At 40.9% G+C, this 21,117-nt stretch overlaps 1 protein-coding gene across 3 annotated transcripts in view; it reads left to right on the top strand.

The window, feature by feature from the left end:
• The window catches only part of EFCAB11 (EF-hand calcium binding domain 11), a 128,597-nt gene that overhangs the window by 77,918 nt on the left and 29,562 nt on the right, over window positions 1-21,117 (top strand). The window contains exon 6 of one of the 3 annotated variants that reach the window (XM_074957138.1): window positions 83-219. The exons of the other annotated variants lie outside the window; for them this stretch is intronic. Coding sequence (XP_074813239.1) covers window positions 83-219 — 137 coding nt within the window. The remainder of the gene's footprint in view (window positions 1-82; window positions 220-21,117) is intronic. 3 annotated transcript variants of the gene reach the window in all.

Here is a 21,117-nt window from a genome sequence, read left to right as displayed (position 1 = left end):
ATAGTGGGATAGTTTGCTCTTGTGTCCTTAGTAATGTACCTTTCAGAAACTGCCAACTCTCTTGAACTGTTTTTCCCCTTAGACCACGTCTACACTACCCGCCGGATCGGCAGGTAGTGATTGGTCTGCCGTCGACTCCGGAACTCCACCACGGTGAGAGGTGGAAGCAGAGTCGACGGGGGAGCGGCAGCCGTCGATCCCGCGCCGCGAGGACGCGAAGTAAGTGATTCTAAGTCGATCTAAGATACGTCAACTTCAGCTACGCTATTCTCGTAGCTGAAGTTGTGTATCTTAGATCGATCCCCCCTCACCTAGTGTAGACCAAGCCTTAGACTTGCTTCCCATAGGATCTTACCTACCAACTCCCTGAGTTTGCTAAAGTCTGCCTTCTTGAAATCCATTGTCTTTAATGTGCTGTTTTCCTCTTACAATTCTTTAGAACCATGAACAATCTGACAACAGTACACTCACTAAGGGTCAGATAAATGGGGTTTTTTTATTATAAATCCAGTGCATTCTTCCCCAGTCATTATAGATACCTAATTGTAGTATTTGATACATTTATTTTTGCTTTTTCCTATTTGATAGGAATTATCCTACACTGCCTCGCCCTCTGCCACACCTCTTCCCCCACTCTATGTTAGGAAATAATTTAAATTAAGAAATGTTAAAAACATGTTAAGACTATATGGTACAAACTGGGCAATAATTAGTCCTGATTATGTATTCCAGTGGATGTCTTGCTTGTGGCCTGTGGTGACTGCAAAAGCACGATCAAAACAATGTCTAAAGATACAATCCCCAGAGTCAAGTTAAAAACAAATCAACAAAAAAACAGTCCTTCTGGAATCTGGAGTCATTCTCTGGGTCCTTGCCAGAGTTGAGGACATTGGTGCACCTCGGTCCCTTCTATTCTCTGCCTGTGGCACTCAATAGTTTAGCCTCCAGAGGACTGTAATGTTTGGGTATAATCCAGATTATTGGGCTCAATGCAAGGGTATTTGGGTGGGGTTTATTGGCCTGGGATATGTGCAGGAGGTTAGGCTATATCATCTGGCGATCCCTTTTTGCCTTAAACTCTGATTCTGTGAGAGGAAGAGAGTATCCTATGAAGCGATCTGTGATTAATTATCATTCACATTTATTATGGTACTACATAAGGGCCAACAAAGAATGGGTCTGCATTGTGCTAGGCACTGTACAAACACGGAGTAGTAGGCAGTCCCTGCCCTGAAGAGCTTACAATCTAAATAGACGAGGCAGACACAGGGGGAGGGAAGAAAAATGTGTTGGCAGCAAATGGCATGTGAGTTTCATGACTTTTTTTTTTTGGTGGGTTTAGTTAGGAGGAGATAAGCTAAATGGAAAGAAAAATGAAGGTAAGGGAGATGAAGGGGACAGTGCATGGGAGAGGAGGGTTAGGGGTAGGTGTGTAGTGAACCTGAGGTGAAGGGACTGTGAGGGCTGGGGGAGGAAGAAGGTGTAGCAAACAGCCAATCAGCATATGGAAGAGAAAGTCCAGTGAAGACTGTAGAAAGTTCTCTAAAATGTCGAAAGGTCCCTGCTTTGACTGCTTCTCCTCCTACCAGCTGTAAAGCTTCTATCTGGGTTTTTCATTTACCAGGCATTAAAAGATGTTTTGGCATCCATAGATGCTTCCTTCTGATGCAGGATCCTGATGGCCATCCTTTCTATGTACAGCCTGTATGAATAAAAATAATTCAATATGTTTTTCATTATGTAGTTCCCAGTCATTTGGCCTCATTTCTTGTTTTCTTTCCTCCCTATCAATTGTTCTACTGCTTGCTACTTTCCCACTGCTCTCTCCTGATTTATAGAGGACCATTCCTTGAGAATAAAACAATTTTGTCTTTGTTAATGGGTCTTCTCAAGGAGTGGCCCACTGCCAGTCCAGAACATTCTTCTTTCAGTTTGTCCTCCACCCACACCCTGTTGCCTTTCCAAGATTTTTCCAGCTTTGGAAGCATCTTCTGGGATCTTGAATGTTGAACTGTCTGTTAAGGGCTATGAGAGGCTGGTGCTCAGAGAGAGATATGTACATATTCTCTCCTGCAGAGGCAAATGGGCAGAGCTACCAGCAGTCTCTCCATATTGGCAGAGAAATACTCCATTAGAGGAGCCATTCAGAAATAAGAGACAATTCATCTATTTCATCCTTTGCGTGCCATTGCTTTTTTCAGTGAATTTGTAAGAAGCCAAGTAATGTCTGTACATCCTTTAATCATTTTAATAGTAAGGATGATCTATTTAAAAACCTTTTTACCTATGTGATGGCTGAAACCAGGTCCGAATTTAGTCATTGAAAGCTCTCAGAACACACATATAACTTTACAACATTTCTGACGTCCTTGTCAAATAAAGTTGTTCCTCACTTTCATTTTTGGTGGAACATAGTTCTCTAAATTTTATAAAGATGAACTATTATGTAGTTTATGCACCCATACTGTGATCTGATTCTGTTTCCAGTGAAATCAGTAAAAGTATGCTGAGTGCAGGAATGAGCACTTCCTTGTGAAATTGATGTTCCAGTTTGTCCATCATCTGCTTAGGCAATATTTTTCTTTCTAATTACAAATTGTATAAAGGTTGTCTTGCCCTTATCTAGAGCAGATAACTGCATTTAAAAATATTTTTAGTTTTTTCTGAAACTTTCCCATTATCTCAGGTTGTATATAAGAGAAATAGATTTTTTAAATATTTATTTTTGTACTTTTAATTGTTTGAGAATCATTGTGAGATCCACCATTTTGAGATGATTGATGCAGTCATTTGAAAGTACTTATGTAGATTAATTTTGTATAAATATTTTAAATATTAGAACTTTGTTGCTGGTACTGTTTTAATTTTTAATGCCAACTGCCTCCTCTTGTTCTCTAGGCTGGGTCTTGATCTTCTATGTTTTACTGTAAATAATGGATATTTTTCTGTTGTATATTGCTGAAGCATGCTTGTTTATTACCTTACTGTCTTTTACATCATAAGTTACCTATCACTTGATTATCCCAGTCATTTCTTCTTTTTAGTTAGCTGACTATACAGCCAACTAGTGTTTCAGTTGGAAAGCAGGTTTAGTGAAACTACAGTTTGGTTTGCTGTATGGTTTTAGACACAGATGGCTGATTGTTATATGTATCTCTTGATTAGTAGCTTTCCACTATCTTATTCCAGAAATCTGTTCTTTATATGTGTTGGCCCTGTAGGCTTCTAGTTTCTTTCTTAGGTAATCTTGATCTTTCTTAGCTTTTTGAATAAATACATTTCAGACTTTTCAATTCCCTGTATGTATGTATGAGTCAGTTTTCTTTGCTAATCGGTCAAAGTAATACAAATTTCCATTTCAGTCTGTCATATGACAAACATGACTTGATAGACTCCACCCTCTACCAATGAAATCAATGGCAAAACTCTCATTGACTTCAATGAGAGCAAATAAGACCTGATATGAATTTTCCATAACTTTTCCCTAATAGTAAAATTTCATTTATGAGCATATAAGAGTTCATATGTGTATGAGACTGAAAGGGTTTAGCTGCATGTGAAGGGGAGGAAAGGATTTCTGGCATGATTCATGTGGACTGCATTCAAGTGCAATAATCTTGTGAATTACTGAAAGCTGAATTGTATTGTCGGCATAGAATGTGAAGACTGCATATGAGAGGAAAATATTCCTTTTATGAATGGATCCATCTGTGAGTTGTAGACTCCCAGAATACAAGAGGCCAAGATGTGTGAGTGGTGGAAAGCCTTAAGCACATGTTGAAGTCAGTTATATAATATGGTCCGAGGCAGCTCACATTGAAATCAAAGGGACATTTCAATTATCTTAGCAGAAATTAGATCAGGCCTGATAGGCATAAAAGTTGACATATGTCTAAATGATCCAGTCAGGATGGCTGAACAGAATTGTTTGAGGTTGACTATTAAGCTAAGTATTCTAAGAATGCGTGTCTGTAAGTTTATCTTATCTTTTATCTTTGCCACAAAGCTTTCCAATGATATGGTAAAAGCTAATAGATAGTGCTTTAAGAATTTGGTTTTTTAAAGACTGTATTTTTATGTCATGATTTTATGCTGTGCTGATATTTTGGCCTTGTAAATGATGTTAACTGATATAATTTTCTTTGACTGTATTGAATTCAAGCATATAAGGACAGTCTCCAAGAAAGAACCAGTATTTTATGGTCAAAACTGTTGCCTTTCATCTAATCTAATTGATTAGAAAAAATGTGTGTGTGTGTCTGTGTGGTGTGTGTGAGAGAGAGAAAGAGAGAGAGAGAGAATAAATATAACTATCTTTCCTACAAAGTCCAACTCTTACCTTTTTCGACGATTGCTGAAACAAGGCAGTTTCACCTAAATAACTAGCTAATTAGTGACAGGTTTCAGAGTAGCAGCCGTATTAGTCTGTATCCGCAAAAAGAAAAGGAAGACTTGTGACACCTTAGAGACTAACAAATTTATTTGAGCATAAGCTTTCGTGAGCTACAGCTCACTTCATCGGCTGCATTCAGTGGAAAATACAGTGGGGAGATTTATATACGCAGAGAACATGAAACAATGGGTGTTACCATACACACTGTAATGAGAGATAGCTCAGTGGTTTGAGCATTGGCCTGCTAAACCCAGCATTGTGAGTTCAATCCTTGAAGGAGCCATTTAGGAATCTGGGGCAAAAATTGGGGATTGGTCCTGCTTTGAGCAGGGGGTTGGACTAGATGATCTCCTGAGGTCCCTTCCAACCCTGATATTCTATTCTATGAGAGTGATCAGGTAAGGTGAACTATTACCAGCAGGAGAGCGGAGGGGGAAAAAACCTTTTATAGTGATACTCAAGGTGGGCCATTTCCAAAAGTTGACAAGAACGTCTGAGGAACAGCGCGGGGGGTGAGGTGGGATAGTTTTACTTTGTGTAATGACCCATCCACTCCCAGTCTTTATTCAAGCCTAAGTTAATTGTATCCAGTTTGCAAATTAATTCCAATTCAGCAGTCTCTCGTTGGAGTCTGTTTTTGAAGTTTTTTTGTTGAAGAATTGTCACTTTTAGGTCTGTAATCGAGTGACCAAAGAGATTGAAGTGTTCTCCGACTGGTTTTTGAATGTTATAATTCTTGATGTCTGATTTGTGTCTATTTATTCTTTTACGTAGAGACTGTCCAGGTTGGCCAATGTACAAGGCAGAGGGGCATTGCTGGCACATGATGGCATATATCACATTGGTAGATGTGCAGGTGAACGAGCCTCTGATAGTGTGGCTGATGTGATTAGGCCCTATGATAGTGTCCCCTGAATAGATATGTGGACACAGTTGGCAACAGGCTTTGTTGCAAGGATAGGTTACTGGGTTAGTGGTTCTGTTGTGTGGTGTGTGGTTGCTGGTGAGTATTTGCTTCAGGTTGGGGGGCCGTCTGTAAGCAAGGACTGGCCTGTCTTCCAAGATCTGTGAGAGTGATGGATCATCCTTCAGGATAGGTTGTAGATTCTTGATGATGCGTTGGAGAGGTTTTAGTTGGGGGCTGAAGGTGATGGCTAGTGGCGTGCTGTTATTTTCTTTGTTGGGCCTGTCCTGTAGTAGGTAACTTCTGGGTACTCTTCTGGCTCTGTCCATCTGTTTCCTCACTTCCCCAGGTGGGTATTGTAGTTGTAAGAATGCTTGATAGAGATCTTGTAGGTGTTTGTCTCTGTCTGAAGGGTTGGAGCAAATGCGGTTGTATCGTAGAGCTTGGCTGTAGACAATGGATCATGTGGTGTGGTCTGGATGAAAGCTGGAGGCATGTAGGTAGGCATAGCGGTCAGTAGGTTTCTGGTATAGGGTGGTGTTTATGTGACCATCGCTTATTAGCACCGTAGTGTCCAGGAAGTGGATCTCTTGTGTGGACTGGTCCAGGCTGAGGTTGATGGTGGGATGGAAATTGTTGAAATCATGGTGGAATTCCTCAAGGGCTGCTTTTCCATGGGTCCAGATGGTGAAGATGTCATCAATGTAGCACAAGTAGAGTAGGGGCGTTAGGGGACAAGAGCTGAGGAAGAGCTAAGTCAGCCATAAAAATGTTGGCATACTGTGAGGCCATGCGGGTACCCATAGCAGTGCCACTGATTTGAAGGTATACATTGTCCCCAAATGTGAAATAGTTATGGGTGAGGACAAAGTCACAAAGTTCAGCCACCAGGTTTGCCGTGACATTATCGGGGATACTGTTCCTGACGGCTTGTAGTCCATCTTTGTGTGGAATGTTGGTGTAGAGGACTTCTACATCCATAGTAGCTAGGATGGTGTTTTCAGGAAGATCACCAATGGATTGTAGTTTCCTCAGGAAGTCAGTGGTGTCTTGAAGATAGCTGGGAGTGCTGGTAGCATAGGGCAAGAGGAGGGAGTCTACATAGCCAGACAATCCTGCTGTCAGGGTGCCAATGCCTGAGATGATGGGGCGTCCAGGATTTCCAGGTTTATGGATCTTGGGTAGCAGATAGAATACCTTGGTCGGGGTTCTAGGGGTGTGTCTGTGCGGATTTGTTCTTGTGCTTTTTCAGGGAGTTTCTTGAGCAAATGCTGTAGTTTCTTTTGGTAATCCTCAGTGGGATCAGAGGGTAATGGCTTGTAGAAAGAGGTGTTGGAGAGCTGCCGAGCAGCCTCTTGTTCATATTCCGACCTATTCATGATGATGACAGCACCTCCTTTGTCAGCCTTTTTGATTATGATGTCAGAGTTGTTTCTGAGGCTGAGGGTCGCATTGTGTTCTGCATGGCTGAGGTTATGGGGCAAGTGATGCTGCTTTTCCACAATTTAAGCCCATGCACATCGGCGGAAGCACTTTATGTAGAAGTCCAGTCTGTTGTTTCGACCTTCAGGAAGAGTCCACCCAGAATCCTTCTTTTTGTAGTCTTGGTAGGAAGGTCTCTGTGGGTTAGTATGTTGTTCAGAGGTGTGTTGGAAATATTCCTTGAGTCGGAGACGTTGAAAATAGGATTCTAGGTCACCACAGAACTGTATCATGTTTGTGGCGGTTGAGGGGCAGAAGGAGAGGCCCCCGAGATAGGACAGATTCTTCTGCTGGGCTAAGAGTATAGTTGGATAGATTAACAATATTGCTGGGTGGGTTAAGGGAACCACTGTTGTGGCCCCTTGTGGCATGTAGTAGTTTAGATAGTTTAGTGTCCTTTTTCTTTTGTAGAGAAGCAAAGTGTGTGTTGTAAATGGCTTGTCTAGTTTTTGTAAAGTCCAGCCACGAGGAAGTTTGTGTGGAAGGTTGTTTTTTTATGAGAGTATCCAGTTTTGAGAGTTCATTCTTAATCTTTCCCTGTTTGCTCAGCTTGAATAAAGACTGGGAGTGGATGGGTCATTACACAAAGTAAAACTATTTCCCCATGTTTATTCCCCCTCCCCCCCCCGCCCACTGTTCCTCAGACATTCTTGTCAACTGCTAGAAATGGCCCACCTTGATTATCACTACAAAAGGTTTTTCCCCCCTGCTCTCCTGCTGGTAATAGCTTACCTTACCTGATCACTCTTGTTACAGTGTGTATGGTAACACACATTGTTTCATGTTCTCTGTGTATATAAATTTCCCCACTGTATTTTCCACTGAAGGCATCTGATGAAGTGAGCTGTAGCTCACGAAAGCTTATGCTCAAATAAATTTGTTAGTCTCTAAGGTGCCACAAGTCCTCCTTTTCTTTTAGCTAATTAGTGTTCACCTACAATATGGAAGATAATTCCCTTCACTGCAGGAATTATTAAATGAAATTCTGTGGCCTGTTATGCAGGAGGAAGATTTGATCATAGTGGTCCCTTCTGGCCTTAGGATCTATGACCTGTTCATCTGCAATCGGTTCATTGTTGTTGGCAATGCTGTAGCTATGTTGGTTCCAGGATACTAGAAAGACAAGGTGGGTGAGGTAATAACCCTTGAAGCCCCATCATCTCAGGCATCGGCACTCTTACAGCGGGATTATCTGGTTATTTGGACTCTCTCCTCGTCCCTACGCTACCAGCAGTCCTAGCTATCTTCGAGATACTACCGACTTCCTGAGGAAACTACAATGCATTGGTGATCTTCCTGAAAACTCCATCCTGGACACCAGGGATGTAGAACTGGGGGTCGGGACAAAGTTATTACATGGGGGGGTCACAAGCTGTCAGCCTCCACCCCAAACCCTCCTTTGCCTCCAGCATTTATAATGGTGTTAAATATATAAAGATGTGTTTTTAATTTATAAGGGGGGGAGTCGCACTCAGAGGCTTGCTATGTGAAGGAGGTCACCAGTACAAAAGTTTGAGAACTACTTACACCAATATTCCACATGAGGATGGACTACAAGCTGTCAAGAACAGTATCCCTGATGAGGACACAGCACACCTGGTGGCTGAGCTTTGTGACTTTGTCCTCACCCACAACCATTTCAAATTTGGGGACAACTTATACCTTCAATCAGTGGCATTGCTATGGGTACCCACAAGGCCCCACAGTATGCCAACATTTTTATGGCTGACTTAGAACAACACTTCCTCAGCTCTTGTCCCCTAATGCCCCTACTCTACTTGCGCTACATTGATGACATCTTCACCATCTGGACCCATGGAAAAGAAGCCCTTGAGGAATTCCACCATGATTTCAACAATTTCCATCCCACCATCAACCTCAGCCTGGACCAGTCCACACAAGAGATCCACTTCCTGGACACTACAGTGCAAATAAGTTATGGTCACAAAAACACCATCCTATACCGGAAACCTACTGACTGCTATAATTACCTACATGCTTCCAGCTTCCATCCAGGACACACCACACAATCCATTGTCTACAGCCAAGCCCTAAGATACAACCGAATTTGCTCCAATCCCTCAGACAGAGACAAACACCTACAAGATCTTTATCAAGCATTCTTAAATCTACAATACCCACCTGGGGAAGTGAGGAAACAGATTGACAGAGCGAGATGGGTACCCAGAAGTCACCTACTACAGGACATGCCCAACAAGGAAAATAACAGAACACCACTGGCCATCACATACACTCCCCAGCTAAAACCTCTCCACCACATCATCAACAGGGCCAGCTCTAGGTTTTTTGCCACCCAAGCAAAAAAAAAAAAAAAAAAAAGGATGGCCTGAATGCCGCCCCTGGAATTCTGCCGCCTTAGCACATGCTTGCTTTGCTGGTGCCTAGAGCTGGTCCTGATCATCAATGATCTACAGCCTATCCTGGAAAATGATCCCTCACTCTCACAGACCTTAGGAGACAGGCCAGTCCTCTTTTACCGACAGCCCCACAACCTGAAGCAAATACTCACCAGCAGCTACACACCACACCACAGAAACACTAACCCAGGAACCAATCCCTGTTACAAACCTCGTTGCCTACTCTTTCCCCATATCTACTCTAGCAACACCATCAGAGGACCCAACCATATCAGCCACACCATCAGGGACTCATTCACCTGCACATCTACTAATGTTATATATGCCATCATGTGCCAGCAATGCCCGTCTGCCATGTACATTGGCGAAACCGGACAGTCTCTACGTAAAAGAATAAATGGACACAAATCGGACATCAGGAATGGTAACATACAAAAGCCAGTAGGAGAACGCTTCAGTCTTCCTGGACGTTCTCTAACAGATTTAAAAGTAGCCATACTTGAACAAAAAAACTTCAGAAACAGACTTCAAAGAGAAACTGCAGAACTAAAATTCATTTGCAGATTTAACACCATTAATTTGGGCTTGAATGGGGACAGTTTGTGTGTTACACCAAAGAGAAAAGATGATCTTTTTAGTGTAGACCTTCTATTGTATTATCAGCATTTCAAAGGTAACTTAATAGGTAGGTAGGGCAACATTTCATGGATGAAGAAACTGAGTCAGAGAGGATAAGTGACTTGCCCAAAGCCACAAAAGGGTTCAATGTCAAAGCAAAGTTAAAACTCAGACCACTAGATTGTATCTTTTTGCACTAGATTTTACCTCTCTAACCAGTAAGAGCAGGTACAAAGACTGCAGAGCATGCGCCCCATGCTGAGACAATACAGAACTTCAGTGCTCACAAGGCATGATCTATAATACTAAGTAGTGTTCTGTATTAATGAGAATGATAATTATGAATTTTATTAGTAAATGCTAATTTTATTCCAGATTAAAACCTTAGACCAAAATATCCTCCCACCAATATGTTCTAACACTGAAAGGTCCAGTCTCCATTGCTTCTATGATAATACACCTGGAACAGAATTTCAGCTCACCCCTAAGTGAACTGCTTTGGCAGTTTTTCACCTGTGTTGAAGTCACAGTGCAAGGAAATTGTAGACCCATGTTCAAAATATTCTTCTCTTGCCTCAGTTCTATAATAATACTAGACCATTTGGCTGTAATTGTGATTTTTTAAACAGTAGGTCATTAACTTCAATGACATCAGTGCTTTGCCAATAGGTATTTCAATTGGAGTAATGAAGATAATTGTATCAGTCATGTAGATGCATACCCCTGCACTATTGGCTACATATAAAACAATAAAGCTCATGTATTGTCAGGAATTTAGAAAGAAGATAATGTGTCAGAAAGAGAATAACAGAGGGGGTGGGTCATAGAAACACACAGTTAATTTCTTCAGTAGTATGGAAGATCATAGTAATAGGAAGAGAATTATGGTAGTCTAAATAAAGGTGTAATATGAGTAGTTCATTCAGTGTTTCTGCTTGAAAGGGAAGAGAACAATCATATACTTTTCAAGGAAAATTGGGAGTAATATTGGGGGACCGTGCTAAAAATGCAACAGACGCAACTATGAACAGTGTTCATGGAAGAGAAATGGAGTAAATAGTTCAGAGTATGTTGGAACATTAAATTGAGTTCTGGGTTCCCATCACTTTGCTAATTAGTTTACTTCCCATTCCTCCACCAGAGAGAATACTTTCCCTTAGGACACTTTTAAACACACTTAAAAAAAAATCCTGAAAGTATTTTCCCAAAATAGAATTTGATCTACATTGCAGAAAAGAGGAGTTTAGGTTTAGTATGCAAATAATTTGATTGCAGATCTGCTGACCTTATAGACACCTGTGAACACTATTACTAATGGACTGACCGAGCAGAAGGAAGGTCATACACAAGATTAGCAGTATTTTGTGTCCATCAAAACATTATTTTCTTTGAAGAGATTAAAATGTGTTTGAATTGGTTTTATTGTTCACTTTCATATTAATCAGGTTAAAAATGCACTTTGATGTAACTATCATTAAAATTTCACTAGGTAGGAAAAATTTATTCATTATGAACAAATTTATTGCTTGATTGGGTTGCACTTTTAAAAGGTGAAGAACTACAAATTAAAATTGTTGGTTTCCAGTATGAAAGAAAAATGGATGGATAGAAGGTAAATACCATTTACTAGAAATGCATGATGTTTGTCTTGCATAATTACCAATTAGGATTCATTGACTGTTTTACACTTTTCATCACTTACTTTGTTATTTTGTTCTGTGGGACCAGTGATGATTGAAAGTGTAATTTCTAAAATACTTAATATACTGTGTTCTGCATCGATGGACATGGTTAGTCAGAAGCAATGAAGAAAATTCATTCCCAAATTCCCATCACTAGGGTCAAATGTCCGCAAGACAAGAATTAAAATGCAATTTCTTCATTGAAATTATGAATTAGTCTCTTTACTGGTTTTAGTAAAAGGTGAATAAATCAAATGCTCTTGCACTCTTAATATTTAGAGCACTCCTTCTCTTTGCTTTTCATCATAGCCAAGAACTTTTTATGTTTTAACTACATTCATATTATGTACAGAGGAACTTTATAACAAAACATAAAGGAGTTAGCACCCAGAATGTGGTATTTTAAAAAACTTTGTCTTTATTAAAATTGGCTTTCTCTTACTTTCAATCTAAATTGCAATAACCTAAAATATGTGTAAAGTTGGTTTCCATACAAAACTACCACTTATTTTAACTTAGTCAGCAGTCTCAGCTCAAGAAATGGCAGGCCTAGACAAGCTGGATGTTTTAGGTGAGGATTGAGGTGCTATGGAAGATCTAATTGTATCCTTTGGATTTGCATGTGAATCTCCCCCTCTTCACATGTGAAAGGGAATATAGACAACTCCATAGTATCATTCTTCTTTTCCCAAACCCCCACAGAAGATTATCTGCAGATCTGGGGATTCTTGGGCAGGCTAGGGTCTGGGAGGACTTGTATCATTGTCTCCCCTTTTGGCACCTAGAACAAACGGAACATGAATGCAGTCAGAAGTAGTGTTGATTCTTTCTATAAAATGGCGATTGTCCTTCCAGGGTGCTCACAGAGATTAGCGATGGGCAACTGCTCGTCTGCCTCGAGAGGGCTGATCTCAGGAGTTCCAGAAGGCTGAGTTTTCTCCCCCATCCTTTCAATATCTACATGAAGGCTTTGTGAAAGATTGAGACACCATGTTTAAAATAGCGGATACATGCAGATTTCACATAGCTCTGTCCTTTACCTCTGACAAAAATAGTACCATCTTCCAACTCTTCCTCTGCCTGGTTGAGACAAGAACCTGGATGAATGGTGGCTGTCAGAAACTGACCCCAGGCAAGATGATGAAAAGAGAGAAATACTTTGAGACCTAGCAAACATTATCGCTTTCTTGTCCATTCTAAACGGTCTGCCTTCACCTCATCAATTCAATTTGCAGCATAGGGCTGCTCCTGCACTCCCCACTGCTGCTGGGTGACACAGACACACAGCAACAGCTGTGAAAACAAGAACAAACTTTTTTTGTACATATACCAATAGACATATACTATCTTATTACACATGGAGCATGCCACAGTAAAGTCTGCCTTTGGGATCCAACAGAAAGAATGTTAACTTACTATATGTAGATAGAGCTTTCCAACATTTTTAAAAAGCTTCTTAGTCCATGATGTAGCAGCCTATCTCCTCAGCAACACTGGCTAGTAAAAGCTCATCACTGTGATGCTCCACTCCCAGCACAGACTTAGAATCACAGACTGTAAGGTCAGAAGGGACCATTATGATCATCTAGTCTGACCTCTTGCACAATGCAGGCCACAGAATCTCACCCACCCACTACTGTAACAAACCCCTAACCTATGTCTGAGCTATTGAAGTCCTCAAATCGTGGTTTAAAGACTTCATGGTGCAGAGAATCTTCCAGCAAGTGACCCGTGCCCAACGCTGCAGAGGAAGACGAAAAACCCCCAGGGCCTCTGCCAATCTGACCTGGAGGAAAATTCTTTCCCGACCCCAAATCAGCTAAACCCTGAGCATGTGGGCAAGACTCACCAGCAAGACACCCAGGAAAGAATTCTCTGTAGTAACTCAGATCCCACCCCATCTAACATCCCATCACAGACCATTGGGCATATTTACCGCTAATAGTCAAAGATCAATTAATTGCCAAAATTAGGCTATCCCATCATACCATCTCCTCCATAAACTTATCAAGCTTAGTCTTGAAGCCAGATATGTCTTTTGCCCCAGCTGCTCCCCTCCTGAGATACATCAGGTCAAGATCACTGTATCCGTGTTAATCTTAATGTCCTTCTATGGAATGGGCTTAAGGTATTGAAGAGAACAGTACTCTCATTGCTCTGATGATCTTCAACAGCTACATCCCTCAAGAACTATGAACCTGAAAGAGGAAGGGCTTCCTCATCAATGGGGAAAGGCTTTGGAACTCATTACCAGAGGAGATAAGAATGACCTTAATCTTGATGTCTTCAGAACAAAGTGTGAAATTCCCATCTTCAGCTTAACCTTTCCACAGCTGAAACTAAAAACAGAAGGGGGGTGCCATAAAAAGAGCATAGGCAGGTCACCATGGTGATGAATGTGATATCAATGTCGATATAGGTACTTTTATGGCCCTCATCCCATAAGTGTCTGAGTGCCTCCCAATCATTAATGGAGTTTATCCTCACAACACCTTTTTGAGGTACTATTTGCATTTTACAGAGGAACTGAAATACAGGGTAGATTAAGTGACTTGCCTAGTTTACATGGATATCTGCTAAGTCATGGTGTCATACTGCGGAAAGGGACCTGGGAGTCATAGTGGATCACAAGCTAAATATGAGTCAACAGCGTAACACTGTTGCAAAAAAAGCAAACATCACTCTTGACAGAACAAAGAGTAATGGTCTCAAGTTGCAGTGGGGGAGGTTTAGGTTGGATATTAGGAAAAACTTTTTCACTAGGAGGGTGGTGAAGCACTGGAATAGGTTATTTAGGGAGGTGGTGGAATCTCCTTCCTTAGAGGTTTTTAAGGTCAGGTTTGACAAAGCCCTAGCTGGGATGATTTAGTTGGGGATTGGTCCTGCTTTGAGCAGGGGGTTGGACTAGATGACCTCCTGAAGTCCCTTTCAACCCTGATATTCTATGATTCTATGATTCTGGGATGTATTAGCAGGAGTATTGTAAGCAAGACATGAGAAGTAATTCTTCCGCTCTACTCTGTGCTGATTAGGCCTCAACTGGAGTATTGTGTTCAGTTCTGGGTGCCACATTTGAGGAGAAATGTGGACAAATTGGAGAAAGTCCAGAGAAGAGCAACAAAAATGATTAAAGGTCTCAAAAACATGACCTATGAGGGAAGATTGAAAAAATTGGGTTTGTTTAGTCTGGGGAAGAGAAGACTGAGAGGGGACATGATAACAGTTTTCAAGTACTTAAAAGGTTGTTACAAGGAGGAGGGAGAAAAATTGTTCTTCTTAACCTCTGAGGATAGGACAAGAAGCAATGGGCTTAAATTGCAGCAAGGGCAGCTTAGGTTGGACACTCAGAAAAACTTCCTAACTGTCAGAGTGGTTAAGCACTGGAATAAATTGCCTAGGGAGGTTGTGGAATCTCCATCACTGGGGATTTTTAAGAGCAGGTTGGACAAATACCTGTCAGGGATGGTCTAGATAATACTTAGTCCTGCCTTGAGTGCAGGGGACTGGACTAGATGACCTCTCGAGGTCCCTTCCAGTCTATGATTCTCTGGGCATCCACTATTTCTCTGGGATATTATTCTTCAGGATTACCGGAAGTTTCTAAAAGACAGAAAAGAAAAAGTACAAATAAAGGGTGAACATCAAACATAAGAAAAAGTTAACAGGTTCTGTATTAGGATAAATATCTTCAATACATGTATTATCTGGAAAACAGGGTGAATAGTGAATTAGCAAAAACTACAAGTGACAAAACTATATAGATTGGTCAAGACTAGATAAGGCTGTGAGGTATTCCAAAGAAGCCTAACAAAGCTGGGTGAATGAGCAGCACAATTGCAGATGAAATCCATTATCAACAAGTGCAAGGGCATGAACATTTGAAAGACTAATTTGAACTATTTACATTTCTAGGTTCTAAATTAGCTAACCAATAGGGAAATAACCTGGATGCCATTTTGAGCATATCAATGAAACTTTCTGCTCAGTATCCAGCAGTGGTCAAAAAAGTATGTGTGAGGAGGGAATGTTAGGAAGTAAAAAGGGGAACGTGAACAATTCCGAAATATTTATAATCATAGAATCATAGAATCATAGAATATCAGGGTTGGAAGGGACCCCAGAAGGTCATCTAGTCCAACCCCCTGCTCGAAGCAGGACCAATTCCCAGTTAAATCATCCCAGCCAGGGCTTTGTCAAGCCTGACCTTAAAAACCTCTAAGAAAGGAGATTCTACCACCTCCCTAGGTAACGCATTCCAGTGTTTCACCACCCTCTTAGTGAAAAAGTTTTTCCTAATATCCAATCTAAACCTCCCCCATTGCAACTTGAGACCATTACTCCTCGTTCTGTCATCTGCTACCATTGAGAACAGTCTAGAGCCATCCTCTTTGGAACCCCCTTTCAGGTAGTTGAAAGCAGCTATCAAATCCCCCCTCATTCTTCTCTTCTGCAGACTAAACAATCCCAGCTCCCTCAGCCTCTCCTCATAAGTCATGTGCTCTAGACCCCTAATCATTTTTGTTGCCCTTCGCTGGACTCTCTCCAATTTATCCACATCCTTCTTGTAGTGTGGGGCCCAAACCTGGACACAGTACTCCAGATGAGGCCTCACCAGTGTCGAATAGAGGGGAACGATCACGTCCCTCGATCTGCTCGCTATGCCCCTACTTATACATCCCAAAATGCCATTGGCCTTCTTGGCAACAAGGGCACACTGTTGACTCATATCCAGCTTCTCGTCCACTGTCACCCCTAGGTCCTTTTCTGCAGAACTGCTGCCTAGCCATTCGGTCCCTAGTCTGTAGCGGTGCATTGGATTCTTCCATCCTAAGTGCAGGACCCTGCACTTATCCTTATTGAACCTCATCAGATTTCTTTTGGCCCAATCCTCCAATTTGTCTAGGTCCTTCTGTATCCTATCCCTCCCCTCCAGCGTATCTACCACTCCTCCCAGTTTAGTATCATCCGCAAATTTGCTGAGAGTGCAATCCACACCATCCTCCAGATCATTTATGAAGATAAATGCCCTTATATAAACTGATATATAATGATATATAATGCCCTTATATAAACTGATACGACGTCTCCTTGAATACTGTATAGTCACTCTTTCTCAAAAACAGCTAGAAGAGAAACGGAAGAATTCCAGAGATGAGCAACAAAAATGATTAGACAAAGGCAGACTTCCATGTGAGGGGAAATGGCAAAGATTGGGACTATTTAATTTGGAGGGGAGATGAAAAAGGGACATGATAGAGGTAAACAAAATAAGGAACAGTACAGAGAATATAAATTAAATGCTACTATTTACCTCTTTTTCACAATACATGAACAAAGAGGACATTGAATGTAATTGAAAAGCAGCACTAGGATTGTTTTACACAAAACATAACTTGTGAAACTCATTGCCAAGATCTATCAGTAAACCAGAAAGTTTAGTAGGATTCAATAAGGAATTAGACATCTATATGGATAACGACAATACCCAAATTTACATTAAATAGAATTTTTAAAAATAAGGAAATATAAATTCTCACACGTCAGGGTATAAGGCAACCACTAACCAATGGGACAAAGCTTCCCCCATATAATAATAGGTAGATTATTTCATTACTGTCCACTCTGGTGTTTCCTGATCCTTTCTCTGAAGCATCTGCTATTGGCCACTGTCAGAGGCATGATACTAAAGGTGATAGACCATTTGTTTTATCTGGTATGGCAATTCCTGTGTTCCTGTGATTTGCTTTCCCTAGATTATTTGTAGTTTATAAGGATAAAGTTAAAGGGAAAACTGTTCCAGCTCAGAGGCTATCGAAAAGGATTAGGCTCTGCATCCAATCCTCTTATGATTGTGTAGGGTATAGTTGTACCACAGCATCTAGCTGCACCATTTAAAGCAGCTTCCATGGCTTGCTGAAGGAGCATGTCGATTTTGGAAATTTGTAAAGTGGCTATAAGAAGCTATGCTCTCTCTGGGTATGTCTGCACTCCAGCTAAACACCCAAAGCTGGACCATGTCCGCTGACTTGGTCTGCAGGGATGTTAAATTGCTGTGTAGAGATTCGGGGTTGGGCTGGAGCCTGAGTTCTGGGACCCCTTGAGGGGGCAGGGTATAAGAGCCTAGGCTCCAGCCCGAGCCTTAATGTCTGCACTGCAATTTTACAGTCCTGCAGCCCAAATCCCCACAAGACCAAGTCAGCTGACACAGGCCAGCCACAGGCATTTAATTGCTGTGTTAACATACTGTCTATGTGTCAAGTCAGATGCTTGTTTAGGGAGAGTAAATAGTAATGCCTATTTTTATATAGTGGTTTTCATCAGTAGATATCAAAGTTCTTCACAATCTTTAATATATTTATCCTCATAACATCCCTGTGAGGTAGGGAAGCATTATCATCTTTGTTTTAGAGATGGTGAACTGAAGCACATAAAAACTATGTAACTTGCCCAGGGTCACACACGAAGTCCATGGCCAGAGGCGGATTACGGTGTTGTGGGGCCCTGAGCCAGAGCAAGTGGGGGCCCTTCCTCACCTCTTGTGTCTGCAGTCCCCCCTACTCCCCCTTCCCGCACTCCTGCCGGGAGCAGGGTCGGGGCACAGGTGCGCCCATTTTTCTAGGGGCCCCCAGTTGGCCAGGGCCCTTTGGCCCAGTGGCTAATCTGCCATTGTCCATAGCAGAGCAGGGAATTTAACCTTGGTCTCCCACATCCTAAGCTAGTGCTCTAACCACTGGACAATCCTTCTCCACTAGTAGTTTTACAGCCTTTAAGATTTCTTCTCACCATTTCCTATGGTTGTTATTACTTGTTACTGTAATGTCTCTGTAGTGGGAATCTGCAGAGCCATTTCTTAAAGGAGAAAGGAAGGTTACTTACCAATGATTTGAGTTGTTCAAATGTGTTGCCTTTACAGATATACAATCTCCTATCCTCCATCCCCCTCTTCTTCAGATTTTCTTTTTATGAATTTAGCAGTTAAAGTGACCCGGGAGAGTTAGGGCCACAGCTTTTTGTGCACCTTCATAAGTAGTTCAGTATTTGTGAGGTAGCATGCACAAGGCTTAATGACCACTGCTTTCACCACTGAGAGCACGCTCTTCTCAATAGTGTGGATCTGCAAAGGCAACACACTCAAGCTCCAGATAATGGTAACTATCCTTCTTTTCCTATAATAACATTTAATATAAATGCTTCTGTTTCTCTTGTATGAGGCACAGCACATACCTGTATTGTGCATCTTAGAAGAGTTGTCACTTTATATTGGCAAAAGAAAATTATCCACTTTCAGTGCTTTCACACAAAGATTTTTATCGTGAGTAAAAATAGTTATCTGAAAACAGGAATTGGCCAATTTAGAATAATGCATTGCGTAAAATATACTGCATTTATTTATTGTGTTTAATAGACAATCAGAATTTCCATTAAATCCATTGGGGGTTTTTTGTAAATCAAAACATAAAAAAGTATTTGACCACCTATATTGATTTTTTTTCCCTTGCTGCCTATAATGTGTGTCTATTTTTAAGTTTTGATGAATATCTCTATTATTGAATAGCGTACTGCCAAAAAGGAACATAGCTAATGACCTATACAGGTTTAATGATAGTTTAGGCATACAGTATGTCTAAAGACTGTATTCATGTTCCATTATTTTATCAACTTTATAGTCTAGCTAACTGGCACAATTTTCTTTTAATAAATATTAAAGGCTCCTGTTACTTTCTTAAAAAGCATATCTTGAGCAATTGCATATTTTAAAGATAATGTTTATATGGTTCCATCTGTTGTTACAAAGGCGGCTTTGGTGGTAGTCTGTGTTGTTCAGCTCTATGCTACCCTTATGTGTTGTTTTATACTTAAACAGATGGTGAATCCAGTTGCCAAAGAGGGAAAAATGACAAGAATCAATAGGAAGCCATAGATTTCTAAAAACCTCTAATGAAAATCAGTTGTGTAAAGGTTTAGCACTCTTCTACCTCTCATACATGGAAGTATTATCATTAATCCATAGTAAATAGAAACAGCGTAACTGTAAATAGTGCCTTTTTCTTTTCTTTTTTTTAAAAAAGGCCATTTCCTAAAAGAGTAAGTGTCCTCTTGTCCACTGCTATTTAGAAACATAAATATGATATGATCCCAAATTAGGAACAAAATATGTGTGTAGGATAAAAAAATTAAAATACTTTAAAATCACTTCCTTTATTTACTTGCTAAATTCTAGATTTCCCTTGCAGACATCTAAAATGCTGGAGAGTGTGCAGGAAAAACCTTTTTACTATACTTCTCATATTTGCAGCAGTATCAGTGGGAAGAGGACAGTGTTCAGCAGAATGTAATGGTCCAAACTGGATTTTGGCTGTATACTCTCAGCACTGCTGTTTTAGCTGAGGAATTATTTTTCACATAATGCTAATCACAGATATTGTATTGGTTTATGTAGTTTTCAGTACATAAAGCGTTAAGAACTCTGTTCTGAATTAATAAATGGTGGCAACAGATCCTTACAAAGGGAGACTATGTGACTTGCCCAGGGTCACACAGGAAGTCTGTGGCAGAGCGGGGAATTTAATTTTGGTCTCCCACATCCTAAGCCAGTGCTTTAACCATTGGACAATCGTTCCCCACTAGTAGTTTTACAGCCTTTAAGATTTCTCGTCACCATTTCCTATGGTTGTTATTACTTGTTACAGTAATATTTCAGTAGTGGGAATCAGCAGAGCCAATGAAATATATTGTGTTAAACCAGCAGTTCCCAATTTTTTTGCCTGCATAACCCCATTTTCAGACTCAATTCTTCCCACGCCCCAGACAGCATGGAGGATACCATTTTGTAGAGAAAAATGTTATCCTTCACACATGGGCTTGCAACCCCATCTGCCGATGGAGCAACCCCACTTGGGGGCACAACCCATAGTTTGGGAACTGCTGGGTTAAACACTGACCATTTTTGGCAGAAGTGCATTTTGGGAAATCATATGAACAGTCAAATACATACAAGTGGATTTCTGGAAATCAAACAGTGGATAAAAATCTGATTTTTTGAAAAACAAAAATATGCTGCATGCATAAGCCTCTGTCAAAAACTTTGAGTTAAAGGCTTATGCTTTTCTATGTAAAGAAACAATCAGAGGAAAAACAGCTAACTTTTGAGATCAAGCTTTATAAATATGGCACAAAAGGTCATGCAGTGTATGAAGGGCTTCATCCTGTGGGGGATACGGAGGTTGTGCTTTTGGGTGCAAGACACTGGCAAAGTCATCATAGGCATTGGGACCCAGCCTCTGACTTCAGGAGACACCATCATGTGATCTCCTCAGGATCATCCTGAGCCCACCTGGGTCCATACTCCTATTTTATAGTTTCTCCCTATCAGAGTTCGGATTGGCTCACTTCTCAAATTATAGGTTTCAGAGTAGCAGCCGTGTTAGTCTGTATTCGCAAAAAGAAAAGGAGTACTTGTGGGCTGTAGCTCACGAAAGCGTATGCTCAAATAAATTTGTTAGTCTCTAAGGTGCCACAAGTACTCATTTTCTTTTTTCTCAAATTATGACTGTTTATGAATCCACCCACCATGGAAACGTACCTTCCAGCTCACTGTTCTGCCCAGTAACTACCAACCCTTGCTCCTGGATGGTCCTGAGCACTTCAAGTAAATGGCCT

This window comes from Natator depressus, chromosome 6 (assembly GCF_965152275.1).
Source record: "Natator depressus isolate rNatDep1 chromosome 6, rNatDep2.hap1, whole genome shotgun sequence".
Classification (NCBI taxonomy): Eukaryota; Metazoa; Chordata; order Testudines; family Cheloniidae; genus Natator; species Natator depressus.
This window is presented reverse-complemented; position numbering and strand designations above follow the sequence as displayed.